Here is a 22,540-nt window from a genome sequence, read left to right on the forward strand (position 1 = left end):
GTGGGCATATATTAGTTACATTTATGTTGTATTTTCTTGTGTACTCTAATTATTGTAATATATATAATTATTGTTTTTTTAAACAGCTCAGTGTCCAACTTTCATGTGTTTCACTGGATAAGCGTTAATAAGGGCACAGCGCCACCTATTGTATTGGCGGCTGAAGTAAATATCCCTCCCGGATTATTTTTATTACTAAATAAAATGTCCAACAGACTGCTTTGAAAAGGTATCCTTACAACAGTGTTAAATATTGATTTTACCATCTGATTTCTGGAAATCAACAGCAGTTCGCTAGATATCGAGTCAGTATACAGACGTCCCATTCATCATCTTCATCCTGGCCTATATTATCAGTTGAGCCATAAATGGAGAAAATAGAGTAATTCTAATATATTCTATATGTCTTTCTTTTAAGATTTACTATTTGCATTATTATTTTTACATTAGTTTACATTATTTTTACATTTCTCATATGTGTTACATATGAGAAATCCAGGGGAAATTTCCTCATAATGTGCTGGGAAGACTTTGATTTATTTATAAATTTGTAAAGGAATCTTAATATTTTTACACTTTTTTTTTTTTAAATGATCATTTATGCCTTTTTGCTGGTTAACTGTTGTCAGTGTTGATAAAAGTATTCTGCTCTTCAGAAAAGTTGACAAATCATAACGCTGAACACCTTTATTCCAGTTACCCAACAAATTGTGCACAGATTATTTAATCCCAGAGTTTTATGATCCCATTGATAATGTGAAAACAATGCGAGTGAGACAAGACAGACGTTATTGGTAAGCATTTTAATTTAGATTTAGAGGTGTTTACATCTAAACAAAAAAATAATAATAATAATAATTACTGTCAATTCCTAAATATTCACATATAATTAAAAAGCAAGATACAACACTACATTAAAACAGAACGGGTACATTCTGCCCCCATTTGTGTAGTGTTGAATAATACACAAATAATTTTGTGCTTAAAAAAATAGTAACCTATATAAGTTTCAATATATTTAAAATATTTTTCCAAATAAAAGGAAGACAAGATATACACAAACAGTCAAGTTCATCTGCAGAATGGATCTGTACAGCAGAGCAATAGCTATTCATTATTCTACTGACCAAAAACAATGCATGGTAAAATAAAAGCAAAATCGACGAGTTCCTGCCGCAATATCTCCCTGTCAAAAACACTTCATGAAAACTTGATTTTTAGAGCTGCATCAGTGCGTGCCCTGACTTTCTTCATTCTCCTTGAAAATGGATCATAAATAACCAGAAAATCTTTATTTTATTTAGAAATGATATATTTTGTAAACAAGATTTGGACACTATTTTTCTATCTGAAATATCTGGACCTCACTTTTACTTTAGAGAGAACAAATATCTTGACTTAAAAAAAAAAAAGGCATTAAAAAAATCAGAAAATGCGGTTTTGCTGTAGATCAATAACGTGATAAGAAATGTTTACAACCTATTAAGAAATACAATTAATCCTATCTTCTTTTCTATAATAAATGAATGCTCAAACAGTGAGACCCAATATGTGGGGAAGAATATGATAAAGTTTTGAATTAAAGATGGCCAAAATAACGAGAGAGAGAGAAAAAAAAAAATCTTGAGCCTTACAGTTTCTAACATTTTCAACGTTCCAAAAAATCAGACTAAGTACAGCAGCCTATACAAACATAGACAAACACACAAATGAACCTCCAGGCTCAGGCCTTATCTTGCAGTTCTTCAGTCCACACCTCTGCCCTGCTATACTCAGTAACTAACTCTTACTGTAGAATTACTGTTTTTATTATTGTCACATTATTATTACTATTATTTTTTTAACTTTGCTACACTTCCCTGAAAGGAAATAAAGTTTGTCATATGCAGTAAAAGCAGAAAAAAGGCCATTCAGAGAGAAAAGTGGCATATCTGTGAATGAGATCAGTTTTTGAGGAGTGTCTATAGCGATGCTTGCCACTGGCACAAGTAACACTCCACACATCCTCTATAATAAGTCCTTCATCACCTCTCTGTCTTGGCACATGGGTCCCCTAAAGTCCAGGAGAAATACTGCATCTGTCCCCCAAAGGTCACCTCTCACACACTGAGAGGTTGTCAGTGGGTGGAGGACTGAGGAACGGTCCATATTTTTGTTCGTTTTTTATTTTTAATGCTCCAGGTGTACCTGTGCATTGGAAGAAGTACATTCATTACTATTAAAAGCAGTTTGTAGGGGAGCTCGGACACCCTGAGTCTCCTCAACAGAAAAATTGCTTCTCCATATCCACCGGCCTTTAAGTGCTTCATTTTCAGGTAAAAGATGATGTTAAGGACGATGGAATCTATGAACAATTATAGAAGAAAAGACCACATAAAAACACAAATTAATGGATAGATGCTTTGCAACATAAAAATAAATTTCAGAAAAAGCCGTTCTTTTTTGCTAGTAACAAATATACCTTGTGTAAATTCGGCTCTCCTCATGCACTTCCATCTCAGAGCTCTTAAACTCATTGAGCTCTTTACGAATAGCAGCCTAAATAAACAGTGTATAGTTGTTTAAGGGGATAACCGATGAAATGGAAATCAGAAAGTGATGAGTAAAATATTAAATGCAAGGCAATCAATAGTAAAGTGTGTTTTAAGACAATAATCTCCAGTGATTTAGATACAATATATAAAGATGTCTCTAAACAGAGACAAGCTGCTTTAGCATATTTATCATGTGGCATTTATATTTCTATTCTTTTAAGTAATGCAGATGTTAATAAGATGCATGAGAGAAAGAGCCTTGTTTCACCTTGTCTGCAGGAGTGAGTTTGGTCCATGGCTTGTCAGCACGGCGGTCATAGTCCTGGGCACATGTGACTTCCACATACTCGTGGAAACGTAAAATTTTTCTGGCCTGTAGTTCGGCCACTGTAGGCCGTTCGCTCAACTGAAGAGGGGAAAAAAGCAGATTTTTTTTTTTCTCTGAAAAACTCTTACTCAACATGCCACATTAGGTCTAACCTCAAAAGGCAATTAGAATAAATGCAAGATTGTTACCATTTAATTGTAATTTCTTGTTAAAATGACATGTATATATTATAGTATATTGCAGTTTCATCACAATGTAAGCATACTGAAGCACACCTTTCTGGTAAGTCTGCGCTTGATCTCCCTGACCTCTGCTTGTCTGTCTGCTTCATTTTTGGCTGCAAGGAAATGAGACCCACCATCAACCCAACATTACTACTATTAATTACATTCCACATGGTTTATTCACATAAAAATTAACAGAACAATGAGGACATTATACAGTATACACATTACAATATATTATATCAAAGGCTATAAAACAAATTAATTATATTAATACTAAAGTGAAAGATAAAAATGGGCTACAAAATAATTTTGATTTATTTCCAGTTGATTTACTGTCTAAAGGAAGGGCAGTTTACTTAGTGCAGTTAAGAATACCACAAGCTACACCTTGTTTATTGAAGAGTAAAACAAGAAAATTGTTCACTCAATTTACTAAAAAGTAAATAGAGCACAGTTCAATCTTTCAGTGAACCCTGTAGGAATGAATCAATTAAAAAATTAATACAAATAAAAAAAAGAGGCTATTTACGCTGGAGTATGTTTCTCTGTTTCAATTCCTCAGCAGTAGGTCTCTGGCTCAATCGTCTACAGACAAAAAATAAATAAAATTATCCTCATATTCTTAATATTTTGCACAAAATATAAAATACATTTTTGTAAATAAGTATAACATTGAAATTAAAGGAATATTCCAGATTCAATACAAGCTAAGCTCAATCGACAGCATTTGTGGCATAATGTTGATTACAACAACAAAAAAAAAACTTATCTTGACTTGGTATTCCTCTTTAAAAAAAATAAAAAATCAAGGTTGCATTGAGGCACTTATAATGGAAGTGAATGGGGCCTATTTTTAGAGGGTTTAAAAAAGGCAGAAATGGGAAGCTTATAATTTTATAAAAGCACTTGCATAAAACTCATATATTATTTTAGCTGTAAAGGTGTTAAAATCCTAATTTTTACAGTCATTTTAGGGTTTGTTGACATTACATCATCATGGTAACAGTTGTAAAATTGCCTATAACTTTACACAGAAAAGGTTTATAAATGATTTTATCATACTAATACTGTATACATATACTGTTTGTCTTGTGGCTATACTTTTGAAAGAGTATTTTAACGTTAAAAATTTGGCCCCTCATTCACTTCCATTTTAAGTGCCTCATTGTAACTCAGATTTGTGACTTTTTTTTTTTTTTACAGAAAAGGAGGAACGAGTCAAAATTCATATTTGTGGTAATCAACATTATGCCACAAATGCTGTCGACTTTTATGCCACAATTGTATTGAACCCTGAATGCTAATTTTCATATTTAACATATTTATATTCAGAGTTTTCCCAATGTACTATTCTATTACTTTTTATATTTTGTACAATATATAAAATACATTTATGTAAAGAAGTATAAAACATAAATTTAGACATTTAAAATGTTTAACCATAATTTAAAGTTTTTACAGTGTACTTATTTCTCATATTTTCTATATTTTCACAATATATAAAACACACTGATACAGTATAAACAAGCATACAACTCAAATTCCGTGTTAGTGTAATAACAACATGCATCTATGAGGGACTGTGTTAGAGGGCCATTACCGCGTGAGTGCGGTACCAATCTGTGCGCGGATGGCCTCCCACTGCTCCTTGCTCTGCCACGACAGACCCGTGTGCTCCACTTTGGCCTGCCTCTCGGGAGCCTGTCTGTCTGGGGCAGAGGGCCGACTGCTTAGTTTCAGCGCCAATGTGTCCTTCCTCTTCACCCTGCTGGCCAGAGCATCTGCAGCAAGCGAGCGAGCGAGCACACACACACACACACACACACACACACACACACACACACACACACACACACACACACACACACACACACACGCAATCAGAAACTCTGGCTCTCTTTTATATAGACAGATGTCCTACTAAAATATGATGAAATTAACACAGGCAGCAGAAGGCCAATTCTAAGCATACAGTACATACAGTACATATCCAACATAAAAATGAAATATATTATGCTAACTGAGAATGTTAGTAACAGTTGAAGGGGCCGTTCACTTCTGTTCTGTGTTATAAATTGTTTATGTACAGTAAAGATGCACTAAACAGAGACAGCTTTGTTCATTGCAACCCGTCCCGCCAATATTTCAACATCTTGAGGAATGAGAGCTCTGTTTGAGCCGAGACAAGCTAACAACAGTTTAACTTTTTAAAATAGAGTATACTTTATAAAGCTAGCATGCTTGAGTGTTGTAGACCTAACAATTCGAGATGCATCAAACAATTAATCCATTTACAAAAAAAGACAAAATCCTGGTCAAAGTGAAACAATCACAACAAATCAGAAATGTTTTTATTTTATCAATAGCAAAATATGAACATACAGCTATGTGTAGGATGTCACTGTTGACAGGCCTAGCCAGAGCAATGCGACAGAAATATTAACCAAGCAACTGACCAAATGTCGTGTAGCTCATTGAGGGCACAGCTGGTTACGACACATGAACATGGAAGAGGTAGATTTTACCATTCAAGAAACGGTGTAAAATAGTTTATTGTTTTGTATGGACTTTTAGAGCAGAAACAGCAATTCACATACTTGGTGGACTGTCATCTTCATCGTCTTCATCCGATTCATCATCTTTGTAGAGCACAGGCCCATCTGAGTCACTCTCCTCTGGCTGATGATCTTCCTCATCCTCCTCTTCCTCACTGCTGTCATTTCCTTCAGGTATGACGCTGACGCTCAGATCCCCCACAAGGCACCTGCGGCTACGAGGCTCGAGCTCTGGCTGGGAATATGGGAATGGGAGGTGATCAGGAGGTGGCTCTTCTTCATCGTCATCCTCCTCGTCTTCATCAGAGTAGTCATCCTCATCCCTGAGCAGATAAAGATTTTAAAGAATTGTGAATAAGAACATTTTTAGAAAAGTCGAAAGGGTTAATATATATGTACAGGGCTTGTGTCACACCTGAAACCCCAATGTACATTTGAACTATACTAGTGTTCTCACTTTTTATTAACGTTTGGTGAAAGTGTCCAATAACAGGGGGGTTACTGAGATAAAGTGAGCTCTATTCAGCCGGACATGTGATCTCAAAACGGTGGTCCATATTAAAGGAATATTCCGGCATAGCTCTGGTCTCCGTGAATACAATCACAGGTAACTTAGCTGCATTAGCCATGGAATCAGCTAACATTCAGAAAGGCAATTTGCAAACATTCACAAAATATAAAGTGCGATACTTAAATCTTCAGGATGTGATTTGTGCCCTCATGTTTTGGGGCACATTTCCTTCAAAAACAAAACTTGTATACTGCGTCTTCAATGGCTCTGATGCCGGGAGTACATGAAGACTCTTATGTTCACTTTTACAGCCAACAACAAAACACTTATGACACTTACGAAGCTGAGACATTATTCTTCTCACTGTATCTGCTCCAGCATGGAAAAACATGGCGGACTGTGGGATCACTCAGGGGAGGATCTATGATAATAGGGTGGAGTCCATCACCAGTCGTGGGTGAGGCCTGCTCTATCGTGACGTCACGCTTTTTTTTAAAGAAACGGTGGGACAAGTCTAAAGTAATTTTTGTGGTAATCAATATTATGCCATAAAAGCTGTCAATTAAGCTTCACTTGTATTGAACCTGGAATATTCCTTTAAGGCAGCCTAGCTCCATGTGAAATATAAAGTACATAATTTTAAATACATTTTTCAAAAGTACTCTTCACTTCTTTGTGTAAAACTTTTTAATCAGGAAAAATTATTGTGTTCATCTTTAATAAGTAAAGAGAGCAGGACACTGTGCCCAGATTACACTCACAGTTTGAGAGGCTGGATGGTGACTGGCAGTGGGCGGCCACCTTGGTATTCGGGCGGTGTCTCGAACAGCAGCGAGTGGGCGCGCTGGGAGCTGTCGGGGTGTGGGAGGGGGGGTCCAGGGCTACTCAGAGCCCTCTGGATCATGATGTGTAAGGGAACGGGTGCTTGACGGGCAGACGGTTCCTTTGGCGGGCTTGGAGGGTCAAAGTGGACAGGCAGTGGCTGGGGCAGGGGGTAAGGGTAGGAGTGTTGGTGGAGGAGATGATGGGTGTGGGCCCGTGGAGGGGATGAGGGGATATGAGTTGGGAGAGGTGGGGATGGGGGAGGCGGGGGCAGCTGGTAGCCCCCGGGAATGTTGGCCCTCATATCCTCCGACAGCATGGAGGGAAGAGAGGATATGGTTAGTGGGGAGTCCTCCATGTTGCGTTTGGTGACGGGTGTGGTCCTCTTTGGGGGCATGGGTGGTGATGGCTTGGCCGGTACTAGACTGGTGCCTCCTTGTGTGAGTTCAGCTGTAGATGATGACACAAAAATGACACAAATATAATCTGATATACCGGACCACCATAATATAAGGTGAATACCAGTATAAACTCTGAACAAATTTCATGCTCAGAATTAATACAGCCCTCAAAGTTCATAATTTTTTATCAGTAATATTATTAAAATCAAAAGATTTTGAATCTCACAAATTCTTATAGAACCATACACACTCTAAGCAAGCATGAAGTGACATGTTTCTTGACAAAAAGCCAAGTGATCAATGAAATACATTTCTAAATCAATGCATTCATAAACTCATGTCACATGACGTCAAATGATTTATTGCACAGAAAACGGCCATAACCATATTGCAAGTATAATCAAGTTCAGCGGCAAAACATTATTAATGCAAAAGAAGCACAAATTAAAGGGATAGTTTTCTGGACATAGTCATACAAGATTAGAACGACACAAGGGTGACTAAATGGTAACTCTTGTGTTCCACAAACGAAAGTCTTACATGTTTAGAATGAGAAAATGACAGAATTTTCATTTTTGGGTGAACTATTTTTTAAGATAAACACTCTTCATGCACATTCCCTATTGTGCCATCTTTGGATAAAACCGTACTGGCAGTGACACTTCAAAACAAATGCATGAATTTTGCCCTAATACCAAGCAACGCTAGAGGCTTTCCGCATGAGGTGAAGTAGATTGGATTCATTCCCTCTTCTCTAATCTAACAGCTGCTTGTGGAGCAACTTATGCCTGGAGTAGCTTTCACAGAACATCTGGTAGTTTTGCTACACCTGCTTTGGTATGATGAGGCATTTCCTGCAGTGGTGGCTCAGACCAGCTAAACGCCATAGTGGATACGCTAGCTGTTTAAACACTTGTTAAAGGGACAGTTGACCTAAAAATTTAAACTCAGAATTCTGCTCATTTACTCACCCTCTAGTTATATTACAGTAAACCCGTATGACTTTCTTCCATCCGTGGGAAGCACATGGTAACTCTTGTGTTCCATAAACAAAAGTCTTACAGGTTTAGAATGAGAAAATGACAGATTTTTCATTTTTAAGGGAACTATCTCTTTGTGTGAGTCAATGTGCTGTGCATTCAAGGCAACTTCAATGCCAGAAAAATGCAGTTTAGAAAGAGCGCACCTGTGAGAAAGAAAGTGTTAAAAAGCAAAGTTAGGGGGCACTCAGGGTGCTGGATGTTAGTTCCAATCTCATGCTGTGCTGGGGGTGTGAAAGATGAGGCTAGCACACACAAACAGCAGACGAAGGACGCAAAAGACTGCTGCAGCTTTGGTGACAGGCATGGCCTCGATGTTTACCTGTGTGCATGCCTCCTGCCCATCGGCAGAGGTAGACAGGCAGGGACAGGTAGACGTCATAGTCACCCTCACCCTCACGCTTCCAGCAGGACCAGTAGAGAGGGAAATCACTGCCGTCACCCCCGTGAAGGGTGGAGGCTGGCAGTGGACAGAAACACACAGTCCCAGTGTGTGAACCAACAACACCAATGCCTTTACAAAAGCAGGGATGACTACACGACTGTAAATGTTTCACAGGTATGCACAAATAATGGATTCATAAATTGATATGTGAGATTAAAGGAATGCTTCACCCAAAAATGAAAATTCTTATACCTTTCCAGATGTATGACTTCTGCAGAACAAAAAGATATTTAGAAGAATAGGTCCATACAATGGAAGTGAAAGGTGACCAAAACTTTAAAGCTCCAAGAAGCACACAAAGGCAGCATAAAAGTAATCCATAGGACTCCAGTGGTTTAATCCATGTCTTCTGAAGCGTTCCAATCGGTCTTGGGTGAGAACAGACCAAACTCCTTTTTCACTATAAATCTTAATATCAGCAGTCTCTTTGGTGATCATGTTTTCAAGCTCGATTACACTTCCTAGCGCCTTTTAGTGCTCTGTGCATGCAAAAAGCACTAGGAATAATCTAGGATTGTAATCAAGCTTAAAATCACAATTGTGCCTAAAGAGTGCAATAGCAAGATGTACTGTGAAAAAGGAGTTATAATTTGGTCTGTTCTAACCCAAAATCGATTAGATCGCTTCAGGTGAAATGGATTAAACCACTGGAGTGGATTACATTTATGCTGCCTATATGTAATTTTTGGTTGTCGTTTACTTAAATTGTATATGGATCTAGAGAGTGGAGATATTCTTCTAAAAATCAACATTTGTGTTCTGCAGAAGAAAGAAAGTCATACCCATCTGGGATGGCATGAGGGTGAGTAAATGATGAGAGAATTTTCATTTATGGAAGAACATTTCCAAGAAATAAGTAGCCAAAGCCTTAAGGCTTGTTTGAAGCCAAATGCCTTGCCTTGAATGTAGACAAGAGTAGGCCGCTGCAGTCAGGGGAGGAGTAAAAAAAATAAAAATAAAAGAGCAGCTAATTCCCACTTCTTGTAACAGACCTACATGAGGAAAGGCATTTATTGCATTCTATGTTGCCAATGAAATGGATGCATTTGAAATACTGCTATATGTATATAATGAACAAGTAATGCCATGATAATATACTTTTTAATAATATATTATTCAATTATCAATTTATAAATCCTACTATTCAATCAGATTTTATCATAATCCATCAGTACATCATTCTTATTTCCACTGCAAAGCAATCCTGTCTCTAATACATTAACATGGACTCTTGACTAGAGAAATAACATTTGTAACAACTTAAAGGGATAGTTCACCCAAAGAAGGAAATTCACTCATCATTCACTCACCTTCATGTAGTTCCAACATTTGTTCTTCTGTGGATCACAAGAGGAGACATAAGGCAGAATGCAAAGTGCCTTATATCTCCTTTTGTGTTCCACAGAAGAACAAGTCACATGGATTTGGAACTAAATGAGGGAGATTAAATGATGACTGTTCAACTATCCCTTTAATTAGGTTGTTTGGAGTTGGTAAGGGGGCTTTAAGATCATTAAACCTTAAAGAACGTTAATCTATGAATGTCATAGACCATAAAGACAAACCCATTTTAAAATGCTGTAGTTATGTAAACACTAATAACAACTCAGTCACCAAGAAATGGTTTTCTACAATATCACCTCCTATAATGCAACAGAGCTATGGGTGGCTTCTCAACATCAGGATCAAAATCCAATTTTGAAAGAGCATACTTTACAGAGGCCCAACATCCAATACAACAACACACAAATGAGATGCACAGCTCTGCCTTTCAGAAGCAGTGACTGACATGCTCACTGACTGCTTTCCAAATAAACAGCAGGGGGCAGTGTAGGTAATCAATGCTTGCCTCAGTGAATGGAGAAATGTTGTCGTTTAAGACACAATGATGACACGCTACTTAATATAGCATAAACTGAAAAAGCAACATTGAAAGCATATATTTAATTCAAAATATATTAAACAGGTCATGATATTCCATAACTCAGGTCAAGCACAGATAAAACTATTTGTTCATAACGGATATTGTCTTGAGTGGAAAGGAGCACTTCTCAAATAAATAAACAAGTAAAAGCTCCAAAAGCACATAAAGACAGCATTAAAGTAATCCATATGTCTCCAGTGGTTAAATATGTGTCTTCAGAAGTGATATGATAGGTGTGGTTGAGAAACAGATCAATTTTTAAGTTATTTTGCACTAATCTCAACTTTCACATTCTTCTTCTTTTGTTTTATTTGATTCACAGCCTTTATGCATATCGCCACCTACTGGGTAGGGAGGAGAATTTATAAATAAAGATGCAAATATTGATCTGTTTCTCACCCACACCTATCATATCACTTCTGAAGATATAGATTTAACAACTGGAGTCATTTGGATTTCTTTCATGCTGCTTTTGGTGCTTTTGGTCACCATTCACTTGCATTGTGAAGACCTACAGAGCGGAGATATTCTTCTAAAAATCTTTGTTTGTGTTCAGCAAAAGAAAGAAGGTCATACACATCTGGAATGGCATGAAGGTGAGTAAACTATGGAGAGAATTAAAATTTTTAGGTGAACTATCCCTTTAAGAAGAAAGTTAGCCTCAGTCAACATTCACTTTTATTGTATGTAAGAAAAAAAAGACGCAATGAAAATGAATGGTGACTGAGGCTAACATGTCCTTTTGTGTTCCACAGAAAAAAGGTATACAGGTTTGGAACAACATAAGAGTGAGAAAATGATGATGGCATTTACATTTTTAAGTGAACTAACCCTTTAAAGTAAAACGATAAATGTGGCTTTTATTTCCTAGTATTAATCTGTAACAAATGTAAAATCACAGCACCTGTAAGCAGAGAAAAGCATGTATTATCTTTCACAAATCTAATAAACACACTCGAGTTCTTATGAAGTATGACAACCATGTTAATTTCATTACTTTCATCAGACTGTGTCCTCTAACAACCGTGTGATTAGTAGAGTCAGAAAATGAGTATGTATTTGTAATCAAACACCAAATCTAATTTCTTCTTAGACACCGAATTTCGAAACATGTCACACATTAGATAAAAAAAAAAAAACGACAGTGGGGTTTTTTTTTATGGGTTGTTAACTCTTAAAATGTAATTGAGCCTTTTTTTAAACATCAAGGTTTTAATTTACAATTTATATGAATATGTTCGAGAAAGGGACAATTTCAGGTGATGTCACCATCTCATTTTGTTTTTTTTAAATTAGATTTTAAATCAACTTTTGCCTTTTTTAAATAGTTCTGCGATGTGACAAATACATTTTTAAATGCACAAATGACATTACAAATTACAAAACTACATTCCATGTAGACTCTCAATGAATGAGGACATAAAATTCATGCATAATTACTATAAAATGATTAGGAAAATTAGGCTTAAAATAGTTTTAGATGGAGTATGGCATCTCGCACCGTAGGACATCTTCCCAAAAATATTTCAAGTAAATGACCCATATGTATATGAGATGCTCTTGTGTGAATGCCTGAGACCTTTAAAGAAGAGTTATTAATCATGAAGACTCTATTTAGGAGCTTGCATAAGGAGGAGGATGAATTGCTTCTAGTAATTCTAGTGACTTTAATAGGGGTCATATTGTATAGTGTCTGACATGTTTGTGACCACTCACCCAACAAGGCAGGGTTACTGCTACGGTTGATTGGCTTGGGTGGAGGGAGTGGGGGCTGTTTAGTTGGGCCAGTGCCCATAGAGGATGGTCCTGAGTAAGTGGTGAGGGGCCCGCCGCTGGACACCTGCGTGTTGGCGCCAGCTGAGGACACACTTCGTAGGGTTTTTCCGGCCGTGCAGACAGCTGAGGAGGAGTTGGAGGCAGCAGAGGAAGAGGAGAAAGCAGCTGCAGGGTTGTGAACAGGGGTGCGCGGCAAACTGTCAGCACCGGGTTCTGGGGTAGAGGTCATTAGCCATTTTGGAGGCATGATGGACTGTTTGGGAGGCAGAGGCTCTCGAAGAGTGTCTCTCAGAACCTCTGAGTTGGGAACGTATTGATTGCTGTCAGACTCTGTAAGGGGGAAAAACTCAGTTAACTGAAAAATTAATTCAAATATCCATTTTATTTGTTCTCCATATTGACTCAAGCTGATGTGAAAATTGGCTCATTCACACCAAGCACAACACATTTTGTCAACCTCTGAGAACATTTGCATTCCTAAAGACCTAAACAAAAGCAAATTGCACTCCAGTCAAACACTCAATCTAATGCAATATATAACCCATCTGACAATTTTAGGTTAGTTGATCCAAAAATACAAATTCTCTCATCATTTACTCACACTCATGCCATCCCAGATGTTTATGACTTTCTTTCTTCAACAGATCACAAATTAAGATTTTTAGAAAAATATCTCAACTGTGTTCATACAATGCAAGTGAATAGTGATCAGACCTTTGTTGCTCAAAAATCACTTAGCGGAAACGTAAAAATAATCCATAAGTTTTTTAATCAATATCTTCAAAAGCAATATAATAGGTGTGTCCGAGAAACAGAACAATATTTGAGTCCTTTTTTTACTCTAAATCTCCACTTTAACTCTCACTTTTAGATGTGCAAGTGAAACTAAACAGGCATCACATGTGACTTTCAGATGTAAAAGTAAAAAAAAGGACTTCAATTTTGATATTTTTCCTCACACACCCCTATTAGACACTTCTGAAGAAATGATTTAAACACTGGAGTTATATGGACTACATCTATGTTCATTTGATTTTTGGAGCTTGGATTTCTGATCACCATTCACTTTCATTATATGGACCTACAGAGCAGAGATTTACATTTATTCATTTGGCAGACGCTTTTATCCAAGGCGAATTACAAAAGAGGAAAACATAAGCGAATCATCTTAAGGAGTGAGTGGTACGAAAAGTGCCATATTACAAAGTTTCACTATCATCAGAATAGTATACAAAACAGATTTAAGTGCAACAAGAAATGTAAATAAATTTTTTTTTTTTTAGTGACAGGTTAAGTGCTTTTGGAAAAGATGTGTTTTTAGCCGTTTTTTTAAGATAGAGAGTGAGTTAGCTTCCTGGATTGAGTTGGGAAGGTCATTCCACCAACGTGGTATGATGAAACTGAAAGTCCGGGAAAGTGTTTTGGTGCCTCTTTGTTTTGGTACGACAAGGCGACGTTCATTAGCCGACCGCAGGCTTCTGGTGGGAACGTAGCTCTGCATAAATGTTTTTAGGTATGCTGGAGCAGACCCAGTGACTGTTTTGTATGCCAGCATTAGGGCCTTGAATTTAGTACGTAGAGATATACTTATAAAAATCTTTGTTTGTGTTCTGTTGAAGAAAGAAAGTCATACACATCTGGGTGAGTAAATGAGAGAATTTTCATTTTTGGGTGAACTATTCCTTTTAGTCTCACACATCTGCAGGTTTTTCTTTATCTGATCCTCAGCTGGACTGAGAAAAGAAAACAGTGACACGGATGCCATAATTACCTCGCCCCCCTCCCCCCCATTGCTTTCATCTCCCATGATTCCTCAAAGCTGATGTTTCAAGTTGTAGGTTTAGGAGATATTCTAATCAAAGAGCAGATAGAAAAGAGGATCTAAGAAATATAGTCTCTAAATACATGTTGGCTTTACCTTGACTTTGAACATTTCAGGGCAAAAATGTTATGGCGTCTGAAAAATCTAAATAAACCCGTCTTATGAGTCCTAAAATAAGAGGCACAGATTTGTCTTTAAAGGAAGTTTTTGGGACTAAATTATAATTTGTTCACTTTGAGAAGGACTGAGGTGACAGTGCTTTATTAATTAGGAAAGAACAGGAGAATTCAGCTTAACAGTACTCCTTTCCTAAATAAGAATCTTAGCTGGAGCAAGACCAGAGGGAACACAGACACTTCTCCAGCTGGCCCGACATAAGAGGAAGAGGTGGCGGAAGAATGGAGAACAGAAGAGAGGAAGTAAGAGAGGGAACAAGAGAAATGGCATTCCGCTACTAAAAAGCACTTCAATACAAAAACCCCCCAAATGATATCATAATTTTACAAATTTCAGTATCTGACCTAGACAACAATGTGCTGATGTTCAGCACAGTTCTACAGTTCAGGTAAGGCAGTGTGACATGAAGCATAAATGTTAACGTGTTGATCCACGTGATTCATATAATACGAGTTTTAGCATTTTAGAAATTTTGCATTGTAACAGCGACATTCTGAAATGTATCTATAAATCAAATCCAGATAGGATTTTTAACAACAGTCATTTGACTATGTATAGTGGAAATTAGTTATCACTGAAGCTTAACATATATAAAATATCATACTGTTGTACAAACATTAATAATAAGACCATCAGACGACAGCAAAAAGATCTATTACGTAAGTAAGTGTGGGGAAAACTCTGGGTTCAATACAATTTAAGCTTAATCAACAGCATTTGCGGCATAATGTCAAATACCACATACAAATATTATTTGAGGGTTTGAAGGCAGAAACGTGAAGCTTAGAATTTTATAAAAGCTCTTACATTTCTAACAGTATTTGAGCTGTAAAGTTGTTTAAATCGTCGTTTAATGGGATTACAGGTTTTACATCATGGCAACAAAGTTGTAAAATTGGATTTAGCTTTAAACAAAAAAAAAGGTTAGCAAGCGTTTTTATCACACTAAAATCATGTTTATATTGCACATTGTTTACTTCTTGTGGCTATACTTAAAAAAACAAAAAACTGTATTTTAACGTTAACACATTGGCCCCTATTCACTTCCATTATAAGTGCCTCACTGTACCCCAGATTTTTGGTAAAAAAAAGAAAATAAAAAAAAAAGAATCAATTCGAAATTGATTTATGTGGTAATCAGCATTATGCCACAAATGCTGTCAATTGCGCTTAACTTGTACTGAACCCGGGACACTCTTTAATTTTTGCAGTTTTGATGAAGGTTGAAAAATATTAAATGTGCGTCTTAAATATAACACATTCCACACATGTTGGGGCCATTTACACCGAACATGTTTTTTGTCTGCGTCGTTTTTCTATGTAAACATGCAATAGACGGACATCTTCGACTGTTGCGCAGTCTTGAACTGTCAGCATCTCCTGCAGGAGCGCTGTGTTTTTTTCAATGCCATGCCAAATTGAAAAGATCTTTAATTTAAAAAATGTGTCTTGAGAAACGTACGTTCTGTTATTTCGTTGCAAAGGTACCATACCAAACCTAATATTTTTGTATAACTCCAACCCAAAAACACACCTCGTCTTCCCCTTTCCACCTCGACGGATGAGTGGCGGGGGAGCGTGGGCTTCCAGTCTGGCTCAGGGCGAGTCCTACGCCCATCCTCAGATGGTGCTTTATTGAGCCCAGGCCTCTTGTCCACATCAACATGTGGTCTTCCTCCACGTCTGCCATCATCGCCTTGCCAGGCCATATTCGATTTCCAGTCCTCTGTCCCAGGAGCCCAGCCACTTCTCCTGCCTTCATCCTGGCTGGGGGCCCGGAGGCCCAGTGCCCCGTGCTGATCCCCATTGGAGGGGACATGAACTCTGCGGTCGTCGAGCTGTGGTAGCCAGACAGGGTTGACCCTGAATTCTGATTCGGAGGGTGAGTAAACCTGCTCCAGCCCCAGACCAACTCCACTGCCTCCTACAGGTAGTGTATGACCATTCTTCACATAATGTGTCTTATGACCATGGGCCTCTCCTGCTTCTGGAGAAAAAAATAATCATAACTAAAAGACATAAGTAAGCCATTTCTACATTGATTTCTATAAGAGGTGTAAATATTCGGGGACATTCAAAACGTTGCTCTGTTTGTTTGAGTAGCCGGATATAGCAACCCAGGCTAAACCAATAGCATGAGAGTAGCGCGAGACTACCTTTTTTGAACAATGGAAAATGGGTGGAGTGTTTGAGGAAACCTTTTTGAAAACATTATTCATTATTATTTTAAACTAATTATATTTTATTTACACACACTTCACATTTGAGTACATTTTCAATTGTACCAATATTTGTTTTTCTGACAGACAAAGCCTGGCAAAATTCAAAATGATAAGCATTTTTATTACTAACAGAGATATGGTTTGCAGATTAATTTTAAATCAGATCAGAAGGAGAAACATGGTTTGCTTCAAAAGTTCCTCATGAGCCTGTATCTTTGATAAAGCACAGGCTGTCTCTACTGTCATCTCTCAGAGGTTACAGGAACAGCTCCTAAATAAATAGGCCTCCAAAGCAGCCAGATCACAGCGCATGACTTTCAAAGCTTTTTGCTACAGGCTACAATTTGCTCCACTTTCCTTGTCTCAAAAAAACTGCAAGTCATTTCCCTCCCAAAATATGAGTCAAAAAAGGGCAACAAATTTAAATTTCCACTCTTCATCTGCCTCCGAATTTGTCTCAGTACCACAGACTGTGGTTACATTAAAGGGAGCGGTGATGAAATACAGGCATGCTGAGGTGTCTGTCTTTCTCTGTCGTGAGATCTAATGTGCAGCTGAAACTACCATATAGAACATGTTTCAAAATAGCTCTGAGGTGCAGAACAATCACGATTCAGTAGTAATGGATGCCTTACATATGTAAAAGGAGGATATTATAGCAAATATTTATTTTTCCAACAGAGGCCCCAAATATACTCCATTGGCACATCCAGTACCATCAAAGACAATGAGAGGAATGTAAGAAATACAGTGGGACTAGTGATGGGTGATATGAAAATATATTTAAATCAATTTCAGACTATTGGCAACATTATATCACTCTATAGTCATGTATCGAGTGGCCAAAACGAGTCATTTATTTTTCAAAAGCATTTGCACATATTTAAATCAAATTGTATCATTTTTGCAGCTTAACAAGGACATTTCACTATTTTGATTTGATATTGATTGTCTGGTCCTACAAGGAAGGATTACAAAATTAGTGTAATGCTTTGGAACTTAAAGGGATTGTTCACCCAAAACTGAAAATTCTCTCATCATTTACTTACCCTCATGCCATTCCAGATGTGTATGACTTTCTTTCTTCAGCAGAACACAAACTAAGATTTTTAGAGGAAGATCTCAGCTCTGTAGGTCCATACAATGCAAGTGAATGGTGATCAGACCTTTGTAGCTCCAAAAATAACAAAGGAAACATAGAAGTAATCCATAAGACTCTTGAGGTTAAATATATATCTTCAGGAGAAATATAATAGGTATGGGTGAGAAACAGATACAAATTTAATATATTCAGGTTCAGTACAATTTAAGCTCAATCGACAGAATTTGTTGTATAATGTTGAATACCAAAAAAAATATTTTTTAGACTTGTCCCTCCTTTTCTTAAAAAAAAGAAGAAGAAGAAGAAAAAAAAAAGGGTTACAATGAGGCACTTACAATGGAAGTGAAAGGGGGCCAATTTTTGGGAGAGTTTGTGAGAAAAATGTGAAGCTTATAATTTTATAAAAGCTCTTACATTAATTATTCTGTTAAAACAGCTTAACTTTGAAGTTTTTTTAAATAATATTTTTTTTGTCATTTTAACATTTTAGGGATTGTTGATATTAAATCATCATGGCAACAAAGTTGTAAAATTGGCTACAACTTTACAAAGAAAACATTTTTTTGAGTTTATCACACTAAAATCATGTTTACACACATATTGTTTATGTCTTGTGGCTATACTTTTAAAAAAGTGAGTATTTTAATATTCAAAAATTGGCCCCTCATTCACTTCCATTGTGACCCAGACCCTTTTTTTTTAAAGCCCCAAATGCTGTTAAGCGTAACTTGTATTGAACCCAGAATAAGTCCTTTTTTACTCTAAATCTCCACTTATACATCTGAAAGTCACAAGTGGAGACCTAGGGTAAAAAAGGACTTAAATATTATTCCGTTTCTCACCCACACCTATTCTATTGATTCCGAAGATGTGGATTTAAAGTAATTTGGATTACTTTTATGCCTCAGTTATGTGATTTTTTAAGCTATTTCAAAAATCACATAACTGTGACTGCATAACTGTATATAGAACAGAGCTATTTTTTTCCTCCCATTTTCTCCATTAATTTGGAATGCCCAATTCCCAATGCACTCTAAATCCTCCTGATGGCATAGTGACAATCAGGGTGATGGAGGACGAATCTCAGTTGCCTCCGCGTCTGAGACAGTCAATCCACGCATGTTATCATGTGGCTTGTTGAGCGCGTTACTGCAGAGACATAGCATATGTGGAGGCTTCACGCCATCCATCCACGCACAACTCGCGACGTGCCCCACAGAGAGCGAACCACATTATAGTGGCCATGAGGAGATTACCCCATGTGACTCTACCCTCCCTAGCAACTGGGCCAATTTGGTTGCTTAGGAGACCTGGCTGGAGTCACTCAGCACACCCTGGGATTCGAATTTGCGAACTCCACGGGTGGTAGTCATCGTCTTTACTCCCTGAGCTACCAGGCCCCCAGAGCAGCGATATTTTCATAAAAATCTTTGTTTGTGTTCTGCTGATGAAAGAAAGTCAGACACATCTGGGATGCTTGAGGGTGATTAAATGATAAGAGAATTTTCATTTTTGGGTGAACTATTCCCTTAATGTCAAAAAAAGAGTGCAATCAAATCATGATGTTATTCTAAATGTTGCTTCATTTTATATTGCCAGAAATTCATTGTTATTATATTGTGTTTATTCACTATATCGCATAGCCCTGTGGGACCACTCTGAAATTAGAGGAGCAAATCCCAGCCTGACACACATATATTTATACGTACACATGTTCTTTTCAGAAATTAGCACGCACACCCCCCCACACACACTCTCCTACCATTCTCAGGAAGCTCCTTGAGCACTCCCTGCTCAATCAGTTCCTGCCTGGGTCTTCTCATCGACATCTTTCTTTCCAAAACTGTGGAAGAAACAAAAACACAGTTTATAAAAGAGAAACTCAAGACTACACACTGGTACCTACGACATACTGATTTTGAAGCAAAAAATGTAAAGGAATAGTTCACCCAAAAATGTAAATTCTGTCAATTGTATGCTGTTATTTTACATTAAAGCAGAAAAGGAAAATTTGGAACCATTTACCACAAAAGTTTATGATCATATATGTCATCCTCATGATATATTCAAGTCTTTTGAAGTCATACAACAAGTTTTGTGTGAATAAAAGACCAAAATTTAAGTTGTTATCCTTCACAATTCTCCCTTTTGTGTTTCACAGAAAAAATAACAGTGTATAGGTTTGGAACAACATGAGGGGGAGTAAATTTATGACAGAACTTGTCTGAACTATCCCTTCAATACATCTTCTGCAAAGGACTTAGATGATGAATGCCTTCAGAGTTTATGGATTTAGGGTACTGGATATTGTTTATATACCACTAACAAATATCAAGCAACCCTAAATCAACATTCCCATGAGCAAAGGAAAGTCAACAAACATTAACAAACATGAAAAATTGTGAAGGAAAGGCTACAACAAGACTAATATTTTCCTTCACACAAGAGAATAGAACAAAGAACCTTCTGAAGTTTCCTTAAACTTCTCGCTGCTTTTCTTCTTCCTCCACTTCCAGGGTTTGAAGATTTTCCCCAGGGTAGAGAACTTGCCCTTACGCTTGGGGGGAGGGGTGCCATCCCCTGCCATGCCCCCTTCACTCCCTGTGGTGCTCTGCTGATTGTCCCCTTCATCATCTGGAGGAGAGACAGACAATTAGACTCCTGGCTGTCCAGTCAATAGAAAGATATACAGCAGGGCAGATCAATGGCTCAGACAAGCCTGGGGTCAGATGATTTACATCAGTGTTTCTTAAGTGGTGGGTTGCGACCCAAGTCTGTTCTGATAGGGTCACGAACACAAGAAAAAAAAAAAAAAAAGAATCTAAAAGCAAATAATACAATTCAGCTGGAAATAAATGCATGCATAGACAGGATAGCAAAGTAAATAAGTTTATCAAAGTTTAAAGGGAGTATAACAGGCTTCCCATATCTTGACGTTGAAGTTGACGTCAAAGAACAATTATCCAATCAAACTATACAGCATTTTGCAGATGCCATGCTAGGACAGGTTGCATGACTTGTAAAAGTACACCGATAGTTGCTTTTTGTAACTATTGGTTATCTGCAAAAATCTAGGTTGATTGTTGCAGATAGTTGTTCCTCTGCCTCGATCACTTCAGTGTCAGTGTATGACTTTAAAAAGATATGTGTGTTCACTTTGTACAATGTATAATTTCAGTACTCTGTTGGGTCACATCTTAATGTCCAATGTAAAAAAGTCCTGGAGCAAGCTGAGAACCACAGGTTTACATAATTCTAATTTTATGTTTTGTGTAGAGAGTTTACATAAGCACATTATATAAAATGTGTCAGAATAGGGAACATTATAATATTGTGCCATCATATGTTAATGAAATGTGCACAATAATACAACATACTGTCGCAGATATGTTCAAAGAGCAGCTGTGTACTTCTGGCATGTGCACTGGCATGGATCCATGGGCGCCATCACGCAAAAACTATTTGACACCACAACCCTTCTCCAACCACAATATCAAAACATAGTAAACTGCTGAGCCTCATAAGATTCAGTGTTGTTTTAAACCCCAACTCAGAGTGTTCTCTGGCAGCTTTCGTGAGAAGGCCAGCGGATCCCCAGAATGGACCTCAATCAGATCTCAGCATGCTGAGCTGGCTTGAGGCCACTGCTGCCCCATGTGACACACTCACATTCCACTGAGGTTAAGCACTGCCAAGAGACTCACAATCTCACATCTTTGGCCCACTCAAGTGGGTGCTGAACGTGGCTTTGAACTTTCTAGTTGACTAAGCCGGGCCTCACTGATGATGAAGCTGGGTGTCCTATTTGATACTTGGTTCAGTTAGCAAAAGGAAAAGTAATGAACCTGTAATGATGGATATTGATTCCACAATAAAGGATTGTGACTAGTAATAGATAGATATCTCACGAAGGTTGATTAAGCGGCTGATATTTAGCCATTATTTATCAGTTATAAAACTGTTGACAACCTTGACAATGGATAATATAATATTTTTTGGTGAATTCTGTGTAAGTAGTGTACAGAATAAGTGCCTTTAATGGAAATATTTTGGGTTGAATATGCTAACATGTATAATGTTTAAGAGATATGGCTTTTAACATGGAAACTGTGAGATTGTAATATTAACATTATTTCCAGTTCTGCATGATTTCCTAGTAGGATTCCAAGTCCATTACTGATAATCGTATTTTCTTTGGCAACCGACAGAATTTTGTTTTGTATTTGCTGGTCTCATTTACTATCATTAAATTGTATAACATATACAATTTAAAGACAGAAAATGACATTAGGGTGTACTCACACATCATAGGGTTGCACGATTGTAAGAAAAATCATATTTGTCAATTATACCAACTGCTATCGTAGCTGAAATTAATTTTGAGTAAAATCATTTTATATTAAAATACTTCTTATGTATGGTGTATCTGCATGCCACACATCCAAAACAATCTGAGAACAGTGTTCAGAATAACTTGTTTTTTTTTTTTCTGTTTTATGCATTGGTAAATGAAGACTAATGAATGAAGGCCTAAACGGTCAAATTCACATTGGTCCTTTTAGTAGCATGAAAAACAAAACTGCTCTTCAAATTTTGAATAAATTAGGCAATGAAATCTGTGATGCTCAATCTCTGCTAAAGATAAAGCTTTAAA

General features: G+C 37.3%; 1 protein-coding gene across 6 annotated transcripts in view; it reads right to left on the minus strand.

Annotated features, from left to right (window-relative positions):
* Positions 1–788: 788 nt before the first annotated feature.
* The window catches only part of LOC127658372 (phosphatase and actin regulator 4B-like), a 66,601-nt gene continuing 44,849 nt past the window's right edge, over positions 789–22,540 (minus strand). For 4 of the 6 annotated variants that reach the window (XM_052147635.1, XM_052147634.1, XM_052147636.1 and 1 more), the window contains 13 exons: positions 20,350–20,520; positions 19,649–19,729; positions 16,097–16,549; positions 12,504–12,893; positions 8,741–8,878; positions 6,917–7,427; positions 5,687–5,967; positions 4,690–4,870; positions 3,619–3,674; positions 3,138–3,199; positions 2,803–2,940; positions 2,462–2,538; positions 789–2,344 (listed from right to left, as the gene is read on the minus strand). In XM_052147635.1, the coding sequence (XP_052003595.1) occupies positions 2,329–2,344; positions 2,462–2,538; positions 2,803–2,940; positions 3,138–3,199; positions 3,619–3,674; positions 4,690–4,870; positions 5,687–5,967; positions 6,917–7,427; positions 8,741–8,878; positions 12,504–12,893; positions 16,097–16,549; positions 19,649–19,729; positions 20,350–20,520 (2,555 nt within the window). In that variant the 3' untranslated portion in view covers positions 789–2,328. The remainder of the gene's footprint in view (positions 2,345–2,461; positions 2,539–2,802; positions 2,941–3,137; positions 3,200–3,618; positions 3,675–4,689; positions 4,871–5,686; positions 5,968–6,916; positions 7,428–8,740; positions 8,879–12,503; positions 12,894–16,096; positions 16,550–19,648; positions 19,730–20,349; positions 20,521–22,540) is intronic. The other 2 variants (XM_052147633.1, XM_052147637.1) reach the window with 2 other exon arrangements.

This window comes from Xyrauchen texanus, chromosome 17 (assembly GCF_025860055.1).
Source record: "Xyrauchen texanus isolate HMW12.3.18 chromosome 17, RBS_HiC_50CHRs, whole genome shotgun sequence".
NCBI lineage: Eukaryota > Metazoa > Chordata > Actinopteri > Cypriniformes > Catostomidae > Xyrauchen > Xyrauchen texanus.